Source organism: Brienomyrus brachyistius, chromosome 12, assembly GCF_023856365.1.
Source record: "Brienomyrus brachyistius isolate T26 chromosome 12, BBRACH_0.4, whole genome shotgun sequence".
NCBI classification, from domain to species: domain Eukaryota; kingdom Metazoa; phylum Chordata; class Actinopteri; order Osteoglossiformes; family Mormyridae; genus Brienomyrus; species Brienomyrus brachyistius.
The window spans coordinates 25,406,029-25,431,412 of NC_064544.1; the positions used below are offsets into that span (position 1 = coordinate 25,406,029).

The 25,384-nt window shown below is 40.5% G+C and overlaps 1 protein-coding gene and 1 long non-coding RNA gene across 8 annotated transcripts; one reads left to right on the top strand and one right to left on the bottom strand.

Moving 5' to 3' along the window:
• Positions 1-12,895: 12,895 nt before the first annotated feature.
• Positions 12,896-14,865, bottom strand: smim20 (small integral membrane protein 20). 2 transcript variants are annotated; one of them, XM_048971913.1, is made up of 3 exons: positions 14,583-14,865; positions 14,236-14,287; positions 12,896-13,709 (listed from the first exon to the last, which is right to left on the bottom strand). In XM_048971913.1, the coding sequence occupies exons 1-3, from the start codon at positions 14,689-14,691 to the stop codon at positions 13,691-13,693; spliced, it is 180 nt and encodes a 59-aa protein (XP_048827870.1). In that variant the 5' UTR covers positions 14,692-14,865; the 3' UTR covers positions 12,896-13,690. The 2 variants fall into 2 exon arrangements, with proteins under 2 accessions (XP_048827870.1, XP_048827869.1); XM_048971912.1 differs by having other exon boundaries at positions 14,236-14,292.
• Positions 14,866-15,050: 185 nt separating this feature from the next.
• On the top strand, positions 15,051-24,015 carry LOC125705372 (uncharacterized). Of its 6 annotated transcripts, none has more exons than XR_007381486.1 (8): positions 15,051-15,982; positions 16,737-16,864; positions 17,346-17,917; positions 18,655-18,852; positions 18,955-19,062; positions 19,503-20,553; positions 20,650-20,799; positions 20,885-24,015. It is a non-coding gene; the product is annotated as an uncharacterized LOC125705372 (long non-coding RNA). The 6 variants fall into 6 exon arrangements; XR_007381487.1 differs by having other exon boundaries at positions 17,755-17,917; XR_007381484.1 differs by having other exon boundaries at positions 16,737-17,917; positions 20,885-20,976; positions 21,987-24,014.
• Positions 24,016-25,384: the final 1,369 nt, after the last annotated feature.

Sequence of the window (25,384 nt, forward strand, 5' to 3'; positions counted from 1 at the left end):
TTTCAGATACTTGCTCATCAGATGTAACAAAATAAGATACATTTCTCACACCAGCATTTTGTAATTTAAATACAAGTAATTTGTAATTTTAAAATGCAAACATACATGTAAAATAGTAATGGTACACAAGAAATGTATGTATTGTTACAACCCTAGTAATGTGTAACATTTACAAAATTTACAACTTTCCCTAATTCTAAATAGAATAATCATTTTGTGATTTAGGGGCGGCATGGTGGTGCAGTGGTTAGCACTGTTGCCTCACACTTCTGGGACCCGGGTTCGAGTCTCCGCCAAGGTCACATGTGTGTGGAGTTTGCATGTTCTCCCCATGTCGTTGTGGGGTTTCCTCTGGGTACTCCGGTTTCCCCCCACAGTCCAAAAACATGCTGAGACCAATTGGAGTTACTAAATTGCCCATAGGAGTGCATGTGTGTGTGAATGTGCCCTGTGATTGGCTGGCCCCCCATCCTGGGTTGTTCCCTGCCTTGTGCCCATTTCTTCCGGGATAGGCTCCGGACCCCCCACAACCCAGTAGTGTATGAACACTGGAGGATCTGGACCCCCATCCCTGCCTTGTGCCCATTGCTTCCGGCAATCCCAGTAGGATCAGCGGTTTGGAAAATGGATAGATGGATTTTGTGATTTTGTGATGTATTATAGAATTCATGGTAAAATAAAAAAAAATACATAAAATACAATCTCTCAAAGTATTTTGTTACAAATGATATCTGATACAAATTACAAAATACTCAAAAGTAATTAAATACGTATTTGAAATACACTTCTTAAAACAATAAACGGAACACATAAATCATACATCAGATCTAGGTGAATGAAATCTTCAAGTTGAAAGACTGATCCAACTTTCATTACGACTCATAATGTGGCTTAATAGTGTGTATGTCCCTCACATGCCTAAATGCACTCTCGACTGGCTGGGCATATCCCTGATGAGACAGCAGATGGTGTCCTGGAGGATCTTCTTCCAGACCTGGATCAGAGCATCAGCTCCTGAATGATCTGTGGCGTTTCTTGGCAGAGTAGGCTGGACTGATACATAACATCCTAGTGGTTCTTAATTGGATTCACGTCTGGGGAACGTAGAGGCCAGTCAATGTCATCAAAGCCTTCGTTATCCAGGAACTGCCTACATACTGTCACCACATGATGCCAGGCAATATCCTGCCCACTGCATGAGTATAAGGCATGACAATGAGTTTTCATCTTTGTACCTAACAGCAGTCAGTGTACTGTTGGCTAATCCAGGAGATCTGTGTGACCCTCCAAGGATAAGACTCACAACACTGACCCGCTGCCAAACCAGTCATGCTGGATGATGTTGAAGCAGCATAATGTTCACCATGGCGTCTCCAGACTCTGTCATGTCTGTCACATGTGCTAAGTGTGAACCTGCTCTAATCTGTTAAGAGAACGGGGTGCCCAAGGTGAACCTGCCAGTTCTGATGTTCTCTGGCAAATGCCAATTTAGCTGGGCTGAGTTGGGCTGTGAGCATGTCCTGTGAGAGAATGTTGGCCTCTTATGCCACCCTCATGGAGTCTGTTTCTGACAGTTTAGTCAGAAACATGCGCACGAGTTGGTGGTTGCCTTTCTACAGTCCTGTCCAGCTCTCATTATGTAAAGATCTCATGGCATCTCCTACATGTTCATGAGATTGTGCTGGAAAACACATCAAACCTTCTTCCGACAGTACATATGGATGGGCCATCCTAGAGGATCTGGACTACCTGTGCAAATCCACAGGGAGGAAGGAGTGACTGTAGTTATTAACTTCTTATACTTACTATCAACAGGTGTGGTGTCTGACACTGCAGGTTAGGGTTCTGTGTCTGTGATTGGAAAGTCACCAGGTGAAATCCCCTAGTCAGCATAGTGATTGGACCCTTAACCCCAATTGCTTCAGAGACTGTTTGACCCTGCTTTCTGAATTGTATAAATCTTTGTATAAAAGCACCTTGTAAATAAATAAATTTCATAGACACACCATCTGAATCTGTCTGTTTTTCACAGAATGCTGAATATAACATAATGCCATCTAAACTGGATGGGCAAAATCAACCCTGTCAACCTCTGACTGATATAAGAAAGAACTGTCAATACAAAATTCAGCATACCATGGTGAAATAGTGCTCACTTGTGTCTACGAAGGAATTTGTGTTATGAGGTTCCTAGCAATTTTTTTACCCATCCATTCATTTTCCAAACCACTTATCCTACTGGGTCGCAGGGGGGTCCGGAGCCTATCCCAGAAGCAATGGGCACCAATGGGGGCCAGCCCATCGCAGGGCACACTCACACACCATTCACTGTCACATGCATTCCAAGTCCATGTACATGTAGCAAGTCCAATTAGTCTCAGCATGTTTATGGACTGTGGGGGGAAACCAGAGTACCTGGAGGAAACCCCACAACGACATGGGGAGAACATGCAAATTCCGCACACATGTGACCCAGGCGGAGACTCGAACCTGGGTCCCAGAGGTGTGAGGCAACCGTGATAACCACTGCACCACCATGTCCCCTTTTTTTTACCCTAAAATTGGATATACATATCTGAAAAACTTTTTTGCTTTCTTGCAAATTGCTAACAGATGGATATCCCAAAACTTATGCAGTACTGTCTGTCATCTTACTCATGTTGAGGATTAAAATAATAATAACAGAGGATACAGGAATTTTCCATTGTTTTATTTTTTTATTACTTTTACTATCAGAAAAAATTTGCAGGCAGAATGAATAAGTGAACGGGGCGGCATGGTGGTGCAGTGGTTAGCACTGTCGCCTCACACCTCTGGGACCCGGGTTCGAGTCTCCGCCTGGGTCACATGTGTGTGGAGTTTGCATGTTCTCCCCGTGTCGTCGTGGGGTTTCCTCCGGGTACTCCGGTTTCCCCCCACAGTCCAAAAACATGCTGAGGCTAATTGGAGTTGCTGAATTGCCCGTAGGTGTGCATGTGTGAGTGAATGGTGTGTGAGTGTGCCCTGCGATGGGCTGGCCCCCCATCCTGGGTTGTTCCCTGCCTCGTGCCCATTGATTCCGGGATAGGCTCCGGACCCCCCGCGACCCAATAGGATAAGCGGTTTGGAAAATGGATGGATGGATGGATGAATAAGTGAGGGAATTACATTCTTGCATTGCTTCTCCCAATGAGTTTCCAACTTTCCATGACCTAACTGTCTTTGTAGGGCAAATATCCAGTTCTCTGTCCCACCAGAGTTCACCTCTGTTCATACACAAACAATGAAGTGGACCGAAAATGGAAAGTAAAGGTCTTATTCCATTTCACTTCTCCCACTGCAGTGTTCATGTTGCACCATGGTATCCCAGAGGTTATTCCAAAGCTTTAACACTCTTCCTGTTACTTAACTAAAGTCATATGTGTCTACATACTGAGACTTTTCTAGCAAATACTTGCTTGTAATGGCTATTTTTTTAATTGAGCTGAAATTCGCGTCATATCACAAATTGAGAATGGCAAATTAAAAGTCTCACCCCCTTCTTAAAAACTACATTTTAAATGGAAAAATCCCATAATAAGACATTGTTCATTTCTACTTAATTCCACCATTAAAAAACACTGCATATTTGCTGAAAAAAAATTCTGGATTTTGTAGCATATGTCAGTTTCCACACAGCATTTTTGCTTGCAGATTAATTAATCTGGGAAAAACAAGAGCTTACTTTGCTCTGCCTTCTGTGGGACAGACTGTGACAATCTCAGTACTGGACACACTGGAAATTCTGGAAAAGCTGTAAATTAAAAAGCAGCTCCAACACTCTTACCACAGATTTTTGTGTTCTCTGCCAGCTGCAATATCATTTCTGTCTCATTCTCTTAAACAAAGCAGCATCCAAAAAGAATCCATGTAATTATGGGTTATTTTAGAAATGCGTACAGCAGAACACTCCATGGCTGGGCATTCTCAGAGAATGTGTGGTTCACTCATAACAAACAAACAGGGTAACATAAGCTAGGCACTTTGTGATGCTTGCCATTGCATAGAGCCCTTCCAGAACTGAGCCTGTTTCTCACATTCAGTGTTGTACAAACTGCAACACAGAGCTCCCTGAAGAAGGAAGTAAAAAGCTTTTATTAATTTTGCACCAAGGGAATGTGGATAGGCAGTTACACCTGAGCATGTTGGGAGTGAGAGGACAACAGTCAAGGTGACGATAACCATCTAGAACAGAGGGGGATATGACAGAATCTGTACAAGGTCAGCAATTTGTTAGCTGAAGTTTCTTGGGCCTAGCCTAACACTGTTTTCAAAGACAGAAACACACAGCTATGCCAAAACATAAAAACAAACAGAAACAGAAGCAGAGAAGCATACAAATTAACCAAACACACAAGTACATACAAACAGTGTGACTGAATGCTTATCAAAAATTAAATACAGATTCAACCATACAGTACTGCAAAATAGCTGTACTTGGATTATGTGACTGCAATTTTTTTTATTTTTTTTTTTTTTTATTTTACAAAGTCATTCTCTCAAGGCACAATATGGTTTGAGGTCACCCATCTATGATGATGACAAACCCCCATGGCCTGTACCCCTTGGGGGCACAATAAGTTACAAATTGAGGTTCCTGTACACTGCATAATAATGACTGATACTTCCCCCAGAGGTCAAGTCAGACAAACTATGTTGCAATGTCTCTTCCAAGTCACATTTCTTCTGCATAACTCCAAATACCATCCATCCATCCATCCATCCATCCATCATCTCCCGCTTGATCCGAGGTCAGGTCTTGGGGGCAGCAGTCTCAGCAGGGAAGCCCAGACTTCCCTCTTCCCGGCCACTTCATTCAGTTCCTCCAGGGGATTCCCGAGGCGTTCCCAGGCCAGCTGAGAGACATAGTCCCTCCAGCGTGTCCTGGGTCTTCCCTGGGGCCTCCTCCCAGTGGGACATGCCTGGAATACCTCACCAGGGAGGCATCCAGGAGGCATCCTAATCAGATGCCTGAGCCACCTCATATGGCTCCTCTCAATGCGGAGGAGCAGTGGCTCTACTCTGAGTGCCTCCCAAATGACTGAGCTCCTCGCCCTATCTCTAAGGGAGAGCCCAGCCACCCTGCGGAGGAAACTCATTTCGGCTGCTTGCACTCGCAATCTCGTTCTTTCGGTCACTACCCACAGCTCGTGACCATAAGTGAGGGTAGGAACATAGATTGACTAGTAAATTGAGAGCTTTTCCTTTTGGCTCAGCTCTTTCTTTGCCATGACAGACCTATGCAGCGCCTGCATCACTGCTGACGCCGCACCGATCTGCCTGTCGATCTCCCGTAGCTTATAATAACAGAACAGATTATTTTAAAAGGACCCATTAATAATAATACTTACAATAATAATAATAATAATAACTTTGATTACATCCACAATAATACATTTTTGTTTAGTCACTCAATAATTCTTAATTTTAGCCTTCCATCTTCACTACTGCAGATCTTTTTCGCTCGTGCTACGTCCATAATAATATGTAAATATTGGTTTGTCTGAGGGGCTGCATGGTGGTGCAGTGGTTAGCACTATTGCCTCACACCTCTGAGACCCAGGTTCAAGTCTCCGCCTGGGTTACATGTGTGGAGTTTGCATGTTCTCCCTATGTCGTCGTGGGATTTTCTCCGGGTACTCCGGTTTCCCCCCACAGTCCAAAAACATGCTGAGGCTAATTGGAGTTACTAAATTGTCCATAGGAGTGCATGTGTGAGTGTGCCCTGCAATGGGTTGTTCCCTGCCTTGTGCCTATTGCTTCCAGGATAGGTTCCAGAGCCCACCCCCGCCCCAACCCTGTAGGATAAGCGGTTTGGAAAAAGGATGGATGCATGTTTTGTCTGACAACTAATCTTCATCAACACGTCAGTGAAGACACTCTTAAATGTAAGCTTTTTAGGCCTACATCAGTGAACTCCGATTGCAATGCAATGCAATTTTATTTATATAGCGCATTATCACAACATTACATTGTCTCAATGTGCTTTACATTTCTGCCACGTAAAGACCCCCCAGTGAGTAAGCCAAAGGCAACGGTGGCAAGGAAAAACTCCCTAAGAGGAAGAAACCTTGGGAGGAACCAGACCCAAAGGGGGGGCCCATCCTCCAGGGGCCGGCAGAAGAGTCAAACAAAACAAGATTATATAATTTAAGCTAATACAGGGGTTGAAATGCAGGGGCAGACCGGTGCAGGCACGGGGTGCTTAATGCATGATGGCAAGATCAACAGTGGCACAGCAGCAGGGGAGGAAGGAGAGGCATCCGTGAGCCAAGGGCAGGCAGGCTATTGGTTCGTATTTAGCTTGTGACCTTTCCTAATTAACTCTCTTCATTTCGATATATCTTTATCTGATTGGTTACTTTAGTGTACGTTGGGAAAACACACTAGCACCAGCGGGATTTGTATATCTCAGCATGGTCGTGAGTAATTGTAAATAGACCCTGTTTGTGTACTGTAAATAGCACTTGTTGTACTGTTGTGTCAATAGTTGTATTTCCCGATTGTGGCGTGTATGTTTGCCTGTCCCTAATGTGTATCATGATTTATCCTCACGTGTCCTTAGCTCTCTGTAAATCTCCTACCTTGTGTGTACCTTACAGTTCAGCGTCTGACCTCCTCGTGATTATGTTTGACTTTGTGCTCGTTGGATGTTTCTAGTTCAGTTAAGGACCGTAGAAAAAAAGTAATTTTTTTCCCAGCAAGCGAGTGTTCTCGTTCATCGCTGTTGGTGATACAATATTTTTTTAAGTAGTTTTGCATTCCTTTCTATTAGTAACTTTTGCATTACTAATAACAGCAGTTCTGTGTCTGATTGATCACAAAAAGGCCTACGACATGATCTACTTAGATTTTCAGAAGGCCTTTGATGTTTGAGGTTTTAGGAAGTGTAGCAGCTTGAATCAAAAACTGGTCAACAGACAGGAAGCAGCGGGTAGTTATTAGAGACACAATGTCACAGTGGGCACAGTGTTCATAGTGGGGTACTGCAGGGTTCAATTTTAGGACCACTATTGTTCCTAATTTACATTAATGCTATTGACACCAATACATACAGTAAACTGGTTAAATTTGCAGAAGACACGAAGGTGGGTGGTGTAACATATTAAACTAGCAGCACAGAGGCTACAGTGGGATCTTGATTTAATTAGCGACTGGGCTGATACCTGGCAGATGAAATTTAACATAGATAAATGTAAGGTAATCCATGCAGGGAGCAGAAATATAAAGCACAGATATTTTATGGGTTCCACTAAAATAAAGGTAGCTGATTATGAGAAAGACCTCAGGGTGTATGTTGATGCTTCCATGTCCCACTCTCACCAGTCTGGGAAAGCAATTAAAAAGGCCAATAGGATGTTGGGTTACAACTCTAGGTGTGTGAATAGAATTATACAATTCCTTGGTAAGACCCCACCTAGAATATTGTGTGCAGGTTTGGTCACCATACCTTAAAAATGACACTGCCTTGGAAAAGGTTCACCGTAGGGCTACAAGAATGATTCCTGGTCTCAGAGGAATGTCTTATGAGGAGAGGTTAGCTGAGCTGAATCTGTTCAGTCTTGCACAAAGGAGATTAAAGGGGCACATGATCCAGGTATATAAGGTGTAACAGGTCTGGATGGCTATTTCAATATTAGTTTAAATACTAGAACTCGTGGCCATAAATGGAAATTAGCAAGAGAAAAATTTTTAAATGAATTTGAGGAAGCATTTTACACAGTGTGTAGTTAGAGTTTGGAATAGTCTTCCTGCTAGTGTAGCGCAAGCTAAAACCCTGGGTTCCTTCAAATCTGAGCTAGATAAGATTCTACCAACTCTGAGCTATTAGTTCTCCCCAAACAAGTTTGATGGGCCGAATGGCCTCCTCTCATTTGTAAATTTCATATGATCTTATGTCTGTATAAAGTACAAAAGAATTATTAGACTAAAAAGTATAAACCTAAACGATACAGGCATGTTCGGTTAAGCATTAAACTTTGGGGATCATGTACACTATGCAACTTTATTATGTGTTTTATATGTATTTATTAATAATTCCACTGTATCCATTTAATGCCAGTGACTGTAAACAAGATGTGAATTGCACACACAAACACTGAAATATTAATTAATATTAATTAAAATTGGCCCGTAAAGAAATCTGGAAAATCAAGGGATGTTGCTGGCTTTGTTGAAAGACATTACATCCAGAAAACTGAATGTAAAGCTTTACTGTGGCATCATAGTTAAGGTTTAAACCCGAATTTCCCTTACTGGTATTCACGAAGCTGAAGTTGTCTCCTTATTGAAAGCTCCTTATTCAGATTTTCCAGTCCATCTTAAATGCTGCACACTCAGAACGAATGATGTGCTTGTGCTTGTAGGGGGACTCATTTACCGACGCTTACCTTCAGAATTTAATTTGGTTTTTGATTCGTATTAACATTATGTGATTTCCAGGCAGAAGCTCAAGGAATTAAAGGGTTTGGGCCACAAGAAATTCACTTCTGTATGACCTTTATATCTAACGGGGAACATTACTCATCTACACATTTGGTGACATTTTTGGACAAATTTCAGACAGAAACAAAAAGGATTTTCACTTTCAAATCTAGCTGGGAATATAGCTCACATACACATTAGTTGTCATCATGCAATGATTTCCAGGCAGGAGTTCAAGGGATTAAATGCTTTGAGCCAGTGAAAACTCACGTCAGAGTGACAGTTTATGATGTCTACAAATGATATCTTTTGTTACCTGCCTGGCTTAATGTATTATTTTCCTTCAAATACACCTGGGACCTGTCTCACATACACATTGATAAACATTATTTGACAACTTGCAGCCAGCACCTGGACAACAGGAATAAACAAAGCAAAAGTGGTGCGTTATTAATTGAAAGCATATTAATATGGACATAGTCCTGATTCACTGACATCTCTGTGGCTATGCAACCCAATTTCTCTCCCCATAAATGTTGCATTTCTAATAATTGACATATTCAAAAATAGATCCCTGTTCTATCAAAAATGGTTCAACACTTGACCCTAAAGTATTTCCAGTGGGTAATATGTGCCTAATGTAAAAAGAAAAAAAAACAATAATTGTAATTGATATCACTTGTAGACATCATATACTGCAAACCTGAAGTGAGTTTTTACTGGCTCAAAGCATTTAATCCCTGTCTGGAAATCATTGCATGATGACAACTAATGTGTATGTGAACTATATTCCCAGCTGGATTTGAAGGTGAAAATCCCTTTAATTTCTGCCAGAAATTTGTCAAAAAATGTCACCAAATGTAAATATGAGCAATGGTTCCTTTTAGATGTCAAGGTGAAAACAACTTTGGACCAGTCTGTTTACAAGGGAGATTACTTTCAGACATCATACTGAAGTGAATTTTTAGTGACCAAAACCCTTAAAATTCCTGGGTCCCTAGCTGAAAATCATCACATAATATTAACCTTATAAGAAGTCATATTTTTGTTTAGATGTAATAGTATGTTTAGGTCCTTGGACTTTTGCTTAGATATGGTCAAGTACGGAAATTCAATGCAAGTATAAAGGTACATACGTTTTTATGGTTAAAAAATAGAATTGAGTCATATTATTTTCAGATGTCATTTTCTATCATGCTCAAGTGAATTTCCATTTGATCACAGTATTTTATTCATGCTGGCATCTACATGCATGGAAGTGTTTACATTACAGCATTGAGGTGCTTTGTTCCTTGGATTTTGGTCCATGGATCAAAAGATTATTCAGAATTGGGAGTGGAAAAACGTTTGTGTTTGTCTCATTTTCTAATAAAGTACACACATGCTATTACTGAAACTGCCCAGATATGTACTTTCCTTAAAGTGGTAACAAGTCAACCGAAGCTAGTTCAGTTCATACGAATCGAAAACCAAACGAAATTCTGAAGGTAAATGAGTCCCCCTACAGGCGCAAATACGTCATTACATCCGGCCTCGCAACATTTAAGAAGGGCATCATTACTGTGTTTTTAGCTGCCTCAGAAACACTGTTTATGTTTGCTGCATAGCTACGTATAGCAGGGAAATAACTTCTCTGAAGTGACACAAGAAAACAAAGAAGAAATACTTTCACAGGTCAAAGATTCATATTTTTTGACATTCACAAAATAAGCATAACCAAAAGGCAAACCATACAGGAAAACAGTCCTGTGCAAAAGTTGTTTGCAATCAATGAAAATTATGCTTTAATCAGTCCCCCCTCCAGGATTGTGTGATTTTCCAATAACAGAAATTACACATACTTTGCAACGTCTGCAAGACGTTCAATAAAATTTTTCAGATTTATTGCTTTTCCGCAAGGAATGGCGAAATCACAGACCACTTGCATTTGGACCATGACATCTCCTTTGTCATTCACATTCATGTGTGTTTTTGTTAGGTTCCGCTGTGGGGAAGATGACCACAGAGAATACATCTCTTTTCTCAAAAAGATGAGGCATTTTAAGTTATTAAGTTGAGGCATTATATAGAGCACAGATGAACATAGTCTACATAAAAGTAACAAAGAGCACTTCAGAAATGAAACCATACATTTTTTGCCAATGTACCTGACTGTGCCAGATGTTGGAATAACTCACGGCCACACTTCTATGGATGTGAATCAGTCTTTAATAACACAGTCACAGAGCTGTTGCTCAGGGAAAAAAAACAATCCTGACGTAGCACATATCTCATCCATTTTTGCAAATTTAAGCAATTTTTTCCCACATCCAGAAGAGAATTTTGGAGAAATGCACCTGCAAAATCCATCACTTGTGGCTGCAACAATCACCCAAAAATTCCCAATAGGGACTATTTCAATGATTTAAATGTTGGTATGAAAATATATTATGTGTATCAAAGTGAGTTTGTTTTCAAAACCTATCCTAAAGTCACCCCAGAATTGACCAATGTATTATTTAACTCAATCACTACCATACCATATTTGACTCATCAATACCTCATTGAGTTAACTAATTAATTTTCATGACCACAGCTGGGCTCACATACTACGTTGGGGGGCCATGTGATGCGACTTGAAAACATATAACATAGACAATCCATTCAGTGACACAAACGTGCCTTGATTGTTCATTCAGGGTTCGTACTTTTTGATCAACAAATGTCCATGACTTTTTCACGACTCCAAGAATCAATTTAAAAAAAGATTTTTTGTTATAAGCCATTCAGGAAAAGTGTTCTAAGTTGTTATGTGATCATGATTGTATAACACCACTATAAGCATGTAGTTTGTGTAGAGGAACCAGGTGTTATGATCTTGCATTCATCCTTTGGATATAGATGTACCTTCCATATTTTACATATATGTATGCTGCTTTCTCTCTTGTTCAGAATCACACTATCAAAAAAAGTTGCATAGTTTAATTTTCATATGGTCTAATAATGGTGAGCTGAAAAATTTTGAACCACACTAGACTATCTTTGTGTAAAGTTTAAATAGGCATAACAATAATAATAATAACAATAATAATGCCATAAACAAACATTTCGTGTCGCGCTTATGTCACGTCAGGACAATTATAATGACAATATTTTGTCTTTTAGCACAGACTTTTACAACTTAATGGTATATTCACACAGGTTATTGGCATTTACTTCACTTGTTCCAATTTAGACATATTACTCAGCATAACAGACAAAACAACAAACCTCTTTGTTGAAATTTTTACAAATGTCGAGTATCAGTGGTTATGATTAAAAGCTGAAATATTATCATATGGTAATAATACAACACAAGAGACAAGATACAGCAACCAATATAATGCATTACAGACTGAACCCTTTTCCCTTGAACAGAAAAATATTAGCCTAGGTATATCTTAGTACTGAAAGACGTTTTTGACATGTAAATTTGTACAGTGTTGTTGCAGTTCAGGGGCAGCATGGTGGTGCAGTGGTTAGCACTGTTGCCACACACCTCTTGAACCCGGGTTCAAGTCTCCGCCTGGGTCACATATGTGCAGAGTTTGCGTGTTTTGCATGTTGGACTTGCTACATTGCCTGTGTGTGTGAATGGTGTTTGAGTGTGCTCTGCGATGGGATGGCCCCCTATCTTGGGTTGTTCCCTGGCTCGTGCCCATTGCTTCCGGGATAGGCTCCGGACCCCCCGCGACCCAGTAGGATAAGCGGTTTGGAAAATGGATGGATGGATGGATGATGCGGTTCAAAAATGCATGTCGCCACCAGTATTTAAATGTTTTTTAATGCCAGTGCTCCCATACTCATGACATGTGCTGACGCTAAAGGACAATCAAGATATCGAGAGACAAAGTTATACTGAATTTACTGTTTGAAAAAGAACACTCAAAAACCCCATTACTTTTTTCCCATAACTTTTCCAGGTCTAGAAAACATGATTTTCATGATAGTATGAACCCTGTTCATTAGCCAAGGGAACAGGGGCAGGAAGTCAGAAAGGATATAGGACTAGATTGCATGTAAACACCTTTTATATCCTCTCTGATAAGACTGAATAGAAGAATGGCTAGTGGATTCAAAGAAAGATTGCTTGAGGAAGTCTGAAAATATCTACATTCACATCATTCCTCAGTATAGGATTTTAAAGACTCCCAGGTGCTGCAATTGCAGGTCTGTCCATCTGTTAGTGTTATCATCATTTTGTTTAATTTAGCTTTTATATATTTTAGGTGTACTCATATATATATATATATACACATATACACACACATACATATAGCAGCTGCCTATTTTTATAGTCCCAAATCATTTACTCTAGTTAAATAGTATTTGTCTGCATTTTACTGATATTATTTCAGGTTCATTTTTAGAGTTTTCGTAGTGTCAGGGTCGCGGTTGTGCGAAGGGGCAGGAAGGATTAGGCAGGCAGGCAAAATAAGGGAAAACTGGGGGTTTATTAAAAGTACGGGACATAACACTAGAACTAACATCACCTAACATCAAAACAACAGGGTATAGCTGGGTACAATTAGGGAAGCACACGTGGATAATCAGGGGGGCGTGGCACACACGAGGATCTTACGAGTCGGGCATGACATGTAGTTATTTTCATCTTATTTTATTTCAATTTATGAAAATGTTTTCGTTAGTGACATCCCTACCTTGTATACTGTATACCTAGTAAAATTCTTTTTTTGTTTTTAATATAACATCCATATCACACTTCATAAATGAAACTTAAAAGCAGCTTTGCTCTACGGCTCCACCGCAGGCCTGGCATCAACGAATGTGGTTGCCTAGTACATTGGCACAAGAAGTATGAACACGGATAGTGAATAAGAAAGTATCCTAGCACCATGCATGAGAAATTCGCTGACATAGAGATGACACCCAAAATATGAAAAGGATTAATCTTACTAAAATTACTTGCATAACTGAATCACCATGACAAAAAAAACTGGTAGAATTTTGCTCAAAAAGAACCAAGCAACTGAATTCCAAATACAATAAAAAGATGCTATATGTTTACATATTTATTATTCTTTAAGGCCAGAGAAAACTGCATGAATTCTGCAAACGATTATCACAGGCTGTATGAATTTGAAAAAAAATCCCACATACACTGTACATTACATTCAGTCCCATCTGTTCATTTATGGGTGTCCCATTCCATGATTACACAACCTCCAGAGGTGAATTTTAAGGAATCCTTCATTTTGATTTGAAGGGATCAGACCATACTTTCACACCTGTTAAAATAAGATAACAAAAATAAAGTTTAATTATAAACATACTGTTATGGATATGGAGAAGAGTACTTATCTATGTTCAGAATTTTGTTGACAAAATTCTAATTTTTTTGTTTTTGTTCCAAAACACATTTAACTAAACCCAATACAGTATAGGGTCACGGTGACGTTTAGCTATATCTATTAATCTTCCTCATGGTAGGTAGATCCTAAACCCAGGCAGCACAAGACACGACGCTGGGCTACATTCTGCACATATACGTACATACTACCATCAGATATGGGGAATACAGAGCCGCCAACCAGCTGGGATGCGAGAGAAAAACCCAGTTCGACAAGGGGGGGGGGGCATATAAAGTGCATATACACAATGAGGAGGCTGGATTCAAAACCCTACCCCTAGACGCACCAGCGACCATTATTACACAGTGATTCATAGAGCATTTAAGGGATTAGGACGAATGCTCTAAGGTGACTACTGCAGTTTCAGACTTCGGTCCGGGAAGCAAAGAAACAGCGAACCTACCAACGGGCTGAACTTCGGCTTGGTTGATTCCGGCACGATTTATGCCCTGCATCTGTTCTACAGATAAGGAACACATTATAGTATTTTTTCCATTTACAATCACATACTTGCCACAGCTAATAACAAGTATTACAACGAAACTGGACAATGTCAAAATTGTCACTATGTTTTTCTACGAATCAGATGAGCTGCTAATTAGTTAAACAATTTTGTTTATTTCTTGCTGTGTATGATATGGTCTTGACACTTCCCATTATAAAATCGATAAATGGTTCTGGGTTCTTATTAGATTAGTAGAAATGATATGAAAATTGTAAGCGAGACGGTTCGTTGATTATATTACTTACTGTACTCTTTTAAGTGTGCGAGGGGATAGAAAAATATAGGATAAAATGCAGCAGCAACAGCCGTTATAAAACCACCAAAAATAATCGCAATTCTTCGATTGGCACCCATCGCCGCACAGAAAACTTTACTCCGAAATTACTCCGAACCACACCACCTGCCCAACTTGTACCTCGCGTATACCGCGCGTGCGCAGTATTACACTTTACGGCATATTTTACGACGATGCCCCATTTGTACACTTTTAATGTTCCTTTTTATTAAACAAATGAACACGATACATACAAACACCATACATAAAGAAAGGAACAACCCGAATGAATAATTATACTACTTCGACTGAGACAGAGTAGTGGGCGAGTGAAAAACGTCACGGACGTATCGAAAGGTTAGTGGGTGTGTCAAAAGATGGGCGTATCGAGCGGAAGAGTGTCATAGGTGTTGTAGGCTACGTTCACACTGCCATGCTGAAGTGACTCAAATAGGATTTCTTTTGCCTTAATGTGACACAGATCTGATATTTTCAGGGCTGTGTGGACACGCAAATCTGATCTTTTGAAATCGGACTTGTGTCACTTTCATTCGTGGTACTAAATCGAATACGTATCCGATTCGCGGCCATGCGACTTGAATGTGAACGCTCAGATCGGAATTCAAGTGGCTTTTTGCTTATACGCATGCGCTGAAATCATCAATCTGCACTGGCAGCCTCGTACCCACACATCTCTTGGTGCAGCAGTCTCAGCAATAACTGAGAAAACAGAAAAAGCTAGCCGCCTGATTTTTTTCTCATTTTCGATCTGCTCATGTACAGCTGATTCATTGTTTATAGTCCTCCAGAGCAAAGCGAGTGAGCTACTAACGCCTCCATTTTTAATGCCATGAGTCGTCCCATAGATATGACGTTTTTTGTTGTTGGTGACGCAGTTAACCTGTGTAAAACATATCAATGCGCGCATGCGTGACGTTTCGGAGGATCGATGCGTTCACATTGCAGTCAGATACAGGTCACTTGTAGTTATGAATGTGAACCGTCAAGATAGACAAATCCGATCTGAGCAAAAAATCGGAATGGAACGATGTGGCTGGCAGTGTGAACGTAGCCATACTGTCATAGGCTGAATAATGGTGCGTTCGATTATCTTTCTGAAGTCGAAAATTCCGAGGCGCGTGACTTGATCGTACTTGTGTTCTCGTGCACCCGTTTTACGTCATCTTCCATTGCCGAAGACCAGTTCCAATACTATACTGATCACAAGATGCGAGGACCGTAAAATCCCCGGATGTTAGTCTTGCTCCTCCCCAAATATCAAGGATACTTGCATCTTTGCCAAACGAGAAGAATCCCGTAATTCATTGCGTGCAGTTGCGATGGAGAAGGAAGAAGTTACGAGACATATCTGTAAGTGTTTAATTTTTGTATTGTAACTTGGCCTCACAGTTGTCAAATGTTTGATTATTTTCTATAAGTAATGCTTAATAGTTTGTTTTCACTTTAGATATCGGCTAAAGTTAACTTCAACGATAACATATGCCTTGCACCCCCTTGCCTTGATTTTCATTCATGAGGCTTTACAGACAGTTAGGTTATATGTACAAGACACAGGATTTCATTGACTGCATTTTTATATTACACACCACACACACACACACACATAAGCAAACACACACCTGTTTAGGCAAAAGCACACTCTTCAATTTAAGGTATAGGTCATAATATGAGGTTATATATGGATGTTACTATATTATGGGGTTTGTTTTAGCTGTTGTTTTTGCTCTTTGTTCTTTTTCTGGATGCTTGCATACTTTTGTTAAACATGAACAAAAGGGCTTTGCCCTTTCCAGGCCACAGTTGTAAATAAGAAACATGTTCTTAATCTGTCTTGCCTGGTTAAATAAAGGTGAATAAAAAAAAAAAAAATAAAATAAAAAATGAAACTGATAAAGCCATACAACAATCACAAGGACACACACATTAACCCTAATATTATAAAACAATACAGGGCCTAAACTATTATTACAGAAAAAGATCAACTGTACCATTTTCTTTTGTTGCCATTTTCTTTCTTCTGCTCTAGCCTCATAGTGTTAAATCACTACAAAATAGAAGGGTCTTGGTCTTCACTCTGCCTTCACACGTAATTTCTTCTCATAAGGAAAAGACTGGAAACAATCCTGTAAGATGCAATCAACGATGTTATTCCGTTCATCTCCGAAAATGTTGGTGAGTGGATCCATCTCGCAGAGGAGTTACTGAGCAGCTATGGAAATAACAGGCAAAAAGGTAGATACCTTATTTCCCCAGCGATAAGCCACCCCACTTTATAGGCCACTACATTCATTTTATGAACAAGCACTTATGAATAATAAAACAAATTTCACATAGTCAAAAATACCTGAAATCACCAGTCTCTCTAATTCACAGAAAAATACCATAGTTTGAAAAATGAGGATTTCATAAACAAAATGTAATGCGTTTTGTTATTTATGAAGCTTTCAAGCTGCCCTCACACTCAAGGTCAGGTGCTCAGTACATGATTGGCAGTGATTGGCCACAGTGTTGTGTCAGTCATATTGAAGTGAACAACTATCCTATCACAGTAGGCATTTCTTTCACGGGTGGGACTTATTTGCCATAAGAATTCATTGAACCTGGAAAATCCACCAGCCGCCAGGGTCTGGGATGATTATCATCTAATGGGGGAAAATATTGATCGAGGTGAAGCTTGTTTCACTGAGATTCTCTGTTTCACCGCGGTTGGAAGTGGCGCTGTTTCAAGAGTTTGACCAGAGCCGTAAACTGTTGAGGAGCTGAAATTAGAAGATGCACCTTATTTTTATGAGCATTTTATGGTTTCACACCAATAAAAAGTGATTGTCATGAAGATTATTTTTTCTTGGTGAAACATTGTTTCACCTGCAGTCTTGTAGGAGCCGCCACTGGTGTACAACAGGTATAAACGAAAGTTTTTTGGGTTAAAAGTGAAACATTACTTTTACACATATCTGGGTTATACTTAAATGAACATTCAGTAATAAAGTTGTGTTTAACGGATCAGGTTCCAGGGGTTTTCCAAGTTTAAATGAAATCTGTTTGCTGTTATGGTATTATATGCTGTTATGTACGGCTTTGTTAAAACTTTATTACATTAGGTTACCATAACATCTACTTAGTTCCCTTCTCTTCTAGCGTATCTTGGGTCACACGGGTCACCAAGCAGAAAACGAATGTATTGCAAGTTAATGCAAAACTCCAGCGAGCAAAATAACCCAGCTAGCCTTCCAATTTATATCTACTAAAAATAGATATAAAAAATGAGTGGGGGAGCCGGACCAGGTAAGAAACCAAAAACTTACCAGTTCCATGTGGGATGGGAGGAGGACTTTTTTTCACCATGTGATATTGGACCACCATAAATGTATTGAATTGTATGGTGCTGTAAGGGTTCATTCATTGAACAAGGAACAAGCATATACTGTTTATTTTTGTTCTTCTTTTTTTGCCCATAATTAATAGATAGAGGAAAGTAGGCATATTGTTTGTGAAATAATGCTTTATTACCGAATGAGAATAATAAATTAGACAGTTTTGACACCTGTGGTTACCTGCTAATAACCTTGCAGGTTAATGTGAGATGAGTACTCTCACGTATGTCCTATAATTATAACTTTCTAGCTACTGTAAAACATTAAACATGTATCTGGCCCATTGATTGAAGGGCTTGGAGCATGCCAGCAGTACAGGCAGTACAGTTATGGACAGACATTCATTTCTTGTTCTCAAGGTGATAACTGCTTTGCAGTAGGGGGAAGAATTCTCATTGTGAAAAATATTTTACGCTTTTGTGAAGCTGTCACAGTACTGTGTAATTTTTTTGAAAACTATATACCTTTTTTTCTGCTACCCAATTGACTCAACATGCCTTGAAATTTACTTTGTTTCCAAATTATCCAAAGACTTGAATGTTGTGTCAGTTGAAGAATTAATGAGAAAAATTGTCCTCTTGCCTTTTAAATTTGGATATGTGGCAATGCCACAGTTGCACTAGCCTACTTATTTTTTGTATTTTTCAGCATGCTACCATTTGCTGTTGTGGACTTTTTGGCTGGTGGAGGTGGTGTTGTACCTTGCAAGTGGTTCACAGGACCAGAAGAAGATACTTGTCACTGTCCACCAGGAAAAGTTAACAGTCATTTGCAAGGCACTGAAGGAAGAAATTGTTCCAAGCACAGACTGGCCACAGTTTAAAGTGTGTGTCTTGGGAAAAGCAGGTAATGTTTTAAGTAGTTATAATGATCTGATTATGACTGCCTCTAAATAAAAAACAAACAGGGAATGATAGCATTTCTTATTTTTTATGTATGACCTACAAGAAACATTGCCCATGCAAGAACAAAACTTCTGAAGTGTAAGGCGAACTCTGACCTGCACGTACAGTCAGAATCTGGAGGAGGAATGGGGAAAAGAAAGTGGAGAAGGAGGTAAGACTATATTTCTCAATCATGACACAAAGTACATTGGCATTTTCTTATAATGCAATAATAATGTATCATGTTTAGGAATGTTGTTACAGGTGTTGCTGGGAGGGATATTTTCTGTGGGCATGCATCGATCCAAGAGAGGCGGGAGAGCAGAGAGAGGCTGATGGGAAGGCGAGGGTGGAACGGGAAATAAGAATTAGAAGGAAGGGTGTAGTGGAGGACTGTTCTACAGCTGTGTTTTTGGAATATAAAAAGAGTGTGTACGGCGTGACTGTGGCCGGCAGCAGCCAAATAAAGTTAGAGTTCAGCCACTGCTTCATTATTCCCATAACGGGAACTTTACAGTAATTTTACATTCTTTCCGCAAGAAACATTGTTTTACACTAGAGTAAGTCAAAGATGTTAAGATTTGCTTCTGTGTTTCTTTTATGCTTTTCAAGGCAAAGAAACCTGACAGGGTCTGATGAAGAATCAGGCTGTACTAGGCATCCACCATCCAGTGCTGGGCATCCACCTCCTCCAGTTACAGAGAATCTGCTGTTAAAGACTACTCGCTCACTCAGCACCCGTCCCTTTGTTTGTATGGTTGCCAGAGACTGCATATTATGCTTTCCGGAAAGCCTGCTTGGACATGGCTGCCCATCTGGAATAGGAGGGTGCCTCGCCATGCAGTGTGACCAGGTACATGGCTGGCGGTGGTGAGCGGGCTGGTCACCTGATCGAGTGAGACTGTACAGTGGGGCTGCTGCTGGTGTGGTACTGTTGGAAGGTGAGCGATGTCCCCATTAGTCTGGAGCCTGGAAACTTTGTGGATAAGGAATTCTAATACCACCTGTGGCTGGCTGTGTCTGCAAAAGACTTGGCCATTCTGAGAGCGCTGTTGGACGTCATTCCGGTTTTGTATAGTTCTGAAAGAAACTCTGTGGAAATGAGAAAGTTGGAGCGTAGAATAAGAGGAGATGCGTCTATCGCTTTCCTGCAATAAACGCTTTGCACCCCTACAGCAGTCTCTTTGTGTCTATGAAAGTGGCTGGGAGGGGAGTGGGTAGTGTGTGTGTTTCTGTGAAACTGGCAGGGAGGGGAGTGACCCCCCTTTTCTTTAATATGCAGCTATTTGAAGAAAAGTTGTTTTTGAAGTTGGGGCGAGTAGATTTCACATACAGCTGTTATTTACAACCCCGTAGGTCATCCCGGTCAAACCGTAACGGTCTCTGTCCGTGCACAATTACATATAGAAAATAAGCACCAGCCACACATCAAATTGATATTTTGCCTGTTTTTGTGCATAAAAAGCTTTTCTTGAGGTTAGGGGGTAAAGTTGGGGAAAAGTAGTTTTCCCATACAGCTGTTATTTATACTCCCCATAGATCATCCCGGGTCGAGTGTGACGTATCCTGTGTGTTTCTGTGCATAACTACAAACAGAAGACAAAAGAAAACACCGTGATGTCAAATAGACATTCGACATAATTAATAAATAAGATCATCGGAGGTAACCTAAAACTTGACACGCTGTATTCTCATTAAAGAATCCTAAGAAAAGTTATATCAAACTCACGCACTTTCCACACATATCTTCCCCTAAAAGGAACGCAACCAGCCACAGATATTTATTACGCTGAGCGGCCACCGTGCCAGTTTCCCCCCCCTTCTGTAAAGAAACAGAAGTATCCCAAGTATCATCTATGGCCTTACCCTCCCCCCACTGGAAAAAGAAACCTACACAGGAGTTCCATATGTGAGTATATTATTTCTTATATGCACGTTTTATGATAAATGCTATACATTAAAATAACTTGAACATTTTCTTTAATTTTTTTTAGAGATTGCGGTATTCTGTGTTCTTTCTATGTGAGACGACGCGGATCGAGGGGGGTCTGTCGAGAGACAATCTACGTAAGACCTGAATCAGCAGGTATGGACGGAGCAACACTCCCCTCCTATACCCGAAGCCTTATTAGAAGAAATGGACAACATCAACAATGCGGTCGGACCTAATAATGAAAATGATACGCTTTACTTTGTTCAACATGACTCGACACCTGCAGTGTCTACTGAAGCGAGGGTCAAAGAGCCCTGTTTCCCACTGTCCTTAGAGACATTATTAAGCATGATAAATGAAAGGCTTTGGAATAATCGCCTATAATGATGCACTATAACAAAATCAAACGTGACGTGAAAACGTTTCACCTGTTTCACCTCTCGCTAAAAAGGTCAGGGTCATTTACAACGAAGGCAGATTGTTGACTAGTGGGGAAACTTTGCCTTTTGGGTACTGACGTCTACAGCTACTATTATACCTAGCTGAAATCAGTTTTAGGTTGGATATTCAACGGACATTCAGATCTAGACCCTCCAGACTAGCCAGCATAAGGCAGTCGAAAGACGGCCAGATCAGTTCCACAGCCTCGGAGATGCTCAAGCACCACTGAATTAGGGACCGTCAACGAATTACTGTCAGAATAATAAAATACTGATTGCTTGCAATAACTTCAATGCAATGGGATCCAGTAACTACAAAATGGGTGCATATTCTGCAACTACCTCACATACACAGGACACAGTGAATTTTACTCTTTTTTTTTTTTACTCTCTCTTTATTGTATTCTATATGATCATTTTAAAAGTAAAAATGGGTAAAAAGATTTTTTTCCAATAGCTTCTAGGCAATGGGACCTTATGGCCCCCAAATGGGTGCAAATTATAGTATATAGTATATAGTATAACTATAGGACACAGCAACTTTCATTCAGTTTTAACCCTTTGTGTACTTGAAGTGATTTTTTTTTTCTCTAAAATTAGGGCTATTTTTTCAATAGCTCCTAGGCCATAGGAGCCTGTAACCCAAAACCAGGTGCCAATTGTAGTGCTACCCGAGGCCTATAGGGTAACTTTCATTTGATTTTAACCTTTTGTTTTTAATAGCTCTGAGGCCATGAGAGCCTGCGACCCAAAACCTGGTGCAAACCACTCCGTAAAGTCTTCTCCAGCACATCCCAAAGCCTATCAGTGGGGTTAAGGTCAAGACTCCGTGGCAGCGAAATCATGAGTGAAAATCTTTTCTCATGTTCCTGAACCATTCTTTGACAATTCTAGCCTCATAAATCTTGCCATTATCATCCTGGAATATGCCCATGCCATTAGGAAAGAAAAAAAATCTATTGATGGGATAACCTGGCCATTCAACAGATTCAGGTACTCAGCTGACTTCACTTTATTGTTGCATAACGTTGCTGAGCTGTAATAATGATCCAATCATTGGCTTTTAAGTACTTGCTGATTTAAATTCAAATGGTGAAATTTTTTGGCCGGGCAGTGTATGTTGAATGCTTGAATTGTTGAGACAATTTTTGGTTACATCATCCCCTACAGCTGCATTTACACCAAATTAGGTGTAGTGCTTTGGGGCCACCTTGATTTAATTTGGACATCACGATTTTAAAATTTTCCATTATTGACAATGTACATCAAAAAGTAAACTGCAGCTGTCACGCTGAGGCATGATTCAAGGTCCACTAGGTGTCTTGCAGGACAAAGGGAACTTTATTACAAACACAACTCTAATGACTTAGAAACAAATGGAGACCAAGTGTTACGTGCCGTAAGGTTCAGGGGAGGGGTTGCCCTGCAGGTTCTGCTCGTTATCATTCGCATCTTGCTCCCTTCGACTCCGCCTCCCGGACCTGGCCACGCCCCCATCTTTGACGCTGCTTCTGGATCTCAGACTGAAAAGGCCATGGTGGGAGAACAGCGGCAGCTATGCTCACTGTTTGACTATTGTTTGGTTTGTTTGGTTTTAGATTTATGGTGTATGACAGTTTTTGGTCTATTGGTTTCCGACTTTCATTTTGCCCTCTTGTACCTCCGCTTTGGTTTGACTGTTTCTTTGGTTTGATCTCCCGCCTGCCTGTTGATGATTCTTTTGCTTACCCCCTCGGACACTGTCGCTCTGGTTTTGTGTTTCCTGTATGTTCGTGTCTGTCTCGGTGCGTAAGGAGTGACTGCCTTTTTGTTTATGCGTATGTGTGGTTTACTGTGGTTTTGGCTAGGGAGTTAGATTTATTTTTTGTCATTTCGTTTTCTCGTTTTCATTTCCTTTAGAATTAGCTTAGCTTGGGGAATCATTTGTTAGCGCTGTTTTGTTTATTGTTTTGGCCCATGTCACTCCCGAAGTCTGTTGCACCTTGTTTTTGTAAAAGTGTCTGTGATTAAATATAAAAAATACAAAAAAGGTCCCTTTGTTTCCCATGTTCCCTTTTCCCATCCCTTGGTTGTCTCGTTTTCCCCTCTCCTTTCCCTTTACCTTTCTGTCGGTCCTCAACCCTAGACTGGGGATCGTAACAATAGGATGTTGGTGGTTGTTCAATTTCAAGTTGTGGTTGCGATTAAGTAAAAGATAAAAAGTAGTGATAATATAGCAAAGCAGTGGCAAAACTACATTCTTAAAGCAGGTTATATGCACTAAGATAAGAATTATAGAGAAGTCCCCCTCTACATCACCAGTCACAAAAATAATTCAAATTTAGGCTTAGCCAGATTTAGGTTGATAAAGGGATACTTTTTGTATTAAGCTCTTGTCAAACTTGCCATGGTTAATATATGATTTTGACCTGATGCATAATCTTCGCTTCACATTTCGAACATTACATTCTTCTTCCAGAACTGCTTTTGGATTCCCCACTGAATTATGAATTTAAAGGCATTACTCTGGACTCTTATGGACTGTGCTTTGTGGACTTCTGGACTGTAGTGGATATACTGGTGGTGACCTTTGCCTGTCTAACAAGCGAGTTTTCCAGAGCGGTCATTATAATACACACACTGGATAGTTCCCCTTTCCCACTTTTTTTGTCTTCTAATAAATTGTTTTATTTATGTATGTTTTAACAATGTATGTTCATGTGATCCTCTTAGTTTTTAAAGTCCAAACTTAATTGTTTGTGGTGAGAGGAAATGAAGAATTAATTTTTCTATTAATGCTCTACAATGCTTTGAGTCACTACAAAGTCATGAGCCTAACACTTTTGACCAGGAGCGGCTTATTAGAGAGCTCGATGATCATACACAAACTGTCTCTTCATTTACTGCTGCTTTGTCCAGATATGATCCTGGTAATACAGCTGTCGATAATCTACTAAGATCATTGTATAGATGTTTTTGCAACTTGCTATATGAATATGAGATCAGTCAGAGATCCACTGCTGTGACCAAGAGTTTGATGCCCCCAACAACCTTGACTGGCTATCCAGGGCGGCCCCGATACCATAGCTGCTGAACAGATTTCTCACTGTGTGTCCATTGGTATGACATGGCAGAGAATTGCAACTTGCTTTGGAATCAGTCGAAGAACCAGACAAACTCTGGGAGTTGAGCCATTAAGATATGCAGTACAAGAACTGGACAGCATTGTGACTAACATACTACTTAACACTCCATATACTGGTGAATCATATATATTGCATGGGAAGCCTGAGGTCACGTGACTTAAGGGTTCAGCGTTGGCGGGTCAGAAAGAGTGCATCAAGTGGATCCCATTGGGCGGTCTTTCAGACGTCGCCATGCGATATGCAGAAGAGTCTACAGTGTTCAGGCCTCTAAGCAATTATGGTAAGTAAGAGAAAAATTACTCTTTGTGCACTCATGTCCATGTCACTGTTTAAATATAAAATATGATTTTGTTTCAATATTACTACTGAGTTGTGATGTTTTATTTTACTGTCATAGATACTTAGGTTGACTCTTCCATCCATCCATTTTCCAAACCGCCTATCCTACTGGGTCGCGGGGGGTCCGGAGCCTATCCCGGAAGCAATGGGCACGAGGCAGGGAACAACCCAGGATGGGGGGCCAGCCCATCGCAGGGCACACTCACACACCATACACTCACACATGCACACCTACGGGCAATTTAGTAACTACAATCAGCCTCAGTATGTTTTTGGACTGTGGGGGGAAACCGGAGTACCCGGAGGAAACCCCACGACGACATGGGGAGAACATGCAAACTCCACACACATGTGACCCAGGCGGAGATTCGAACCCGGGTCCCAGAGTTGTGAGGCAACAGTGCTAACCACTGCCGCCCCCTAGGTTGACTCTTGTTCTTAGCCATTATGTGTTTTCTAGTACCTGGAGAAATACATTGAGCAATGGAGTGTCAAATGTAAAAACTGAAATTCCTTGTATATGTACACATACTTGTACAATAATACTCATTCTCATTCTGATCTCCCAACAGGCATTTTGATGGAAAGCACAAGCTAATGAGGTGGCGGATGGTCAGGTATGGCTGCATTGATGGCTTCAGCCATACTATTATATAT

Coding starts and splice junctions, on each gene's coding strand:
- smim20 (XM_048971912.1), bottom strand. CDS start 14,691: ATGGGTGCCAATCGAAGAATTGCGATTATTTTTGGTGGTTTTATAACG. Junction 14,293..14,582: donor CGCACACTTAAAAGAGTACA/GTAAGTAATATA, acceptor CCTTATCTGTAG/AACAGATGCAGGGCATAAAT. Junction 13,710..14,235: donor AGCCGAAGTTCAGCCCGTTG/GTAGGTTCGCTG, acceptor TTATTTTAACAG/GTGTGAAAGTATGGTCTGAT.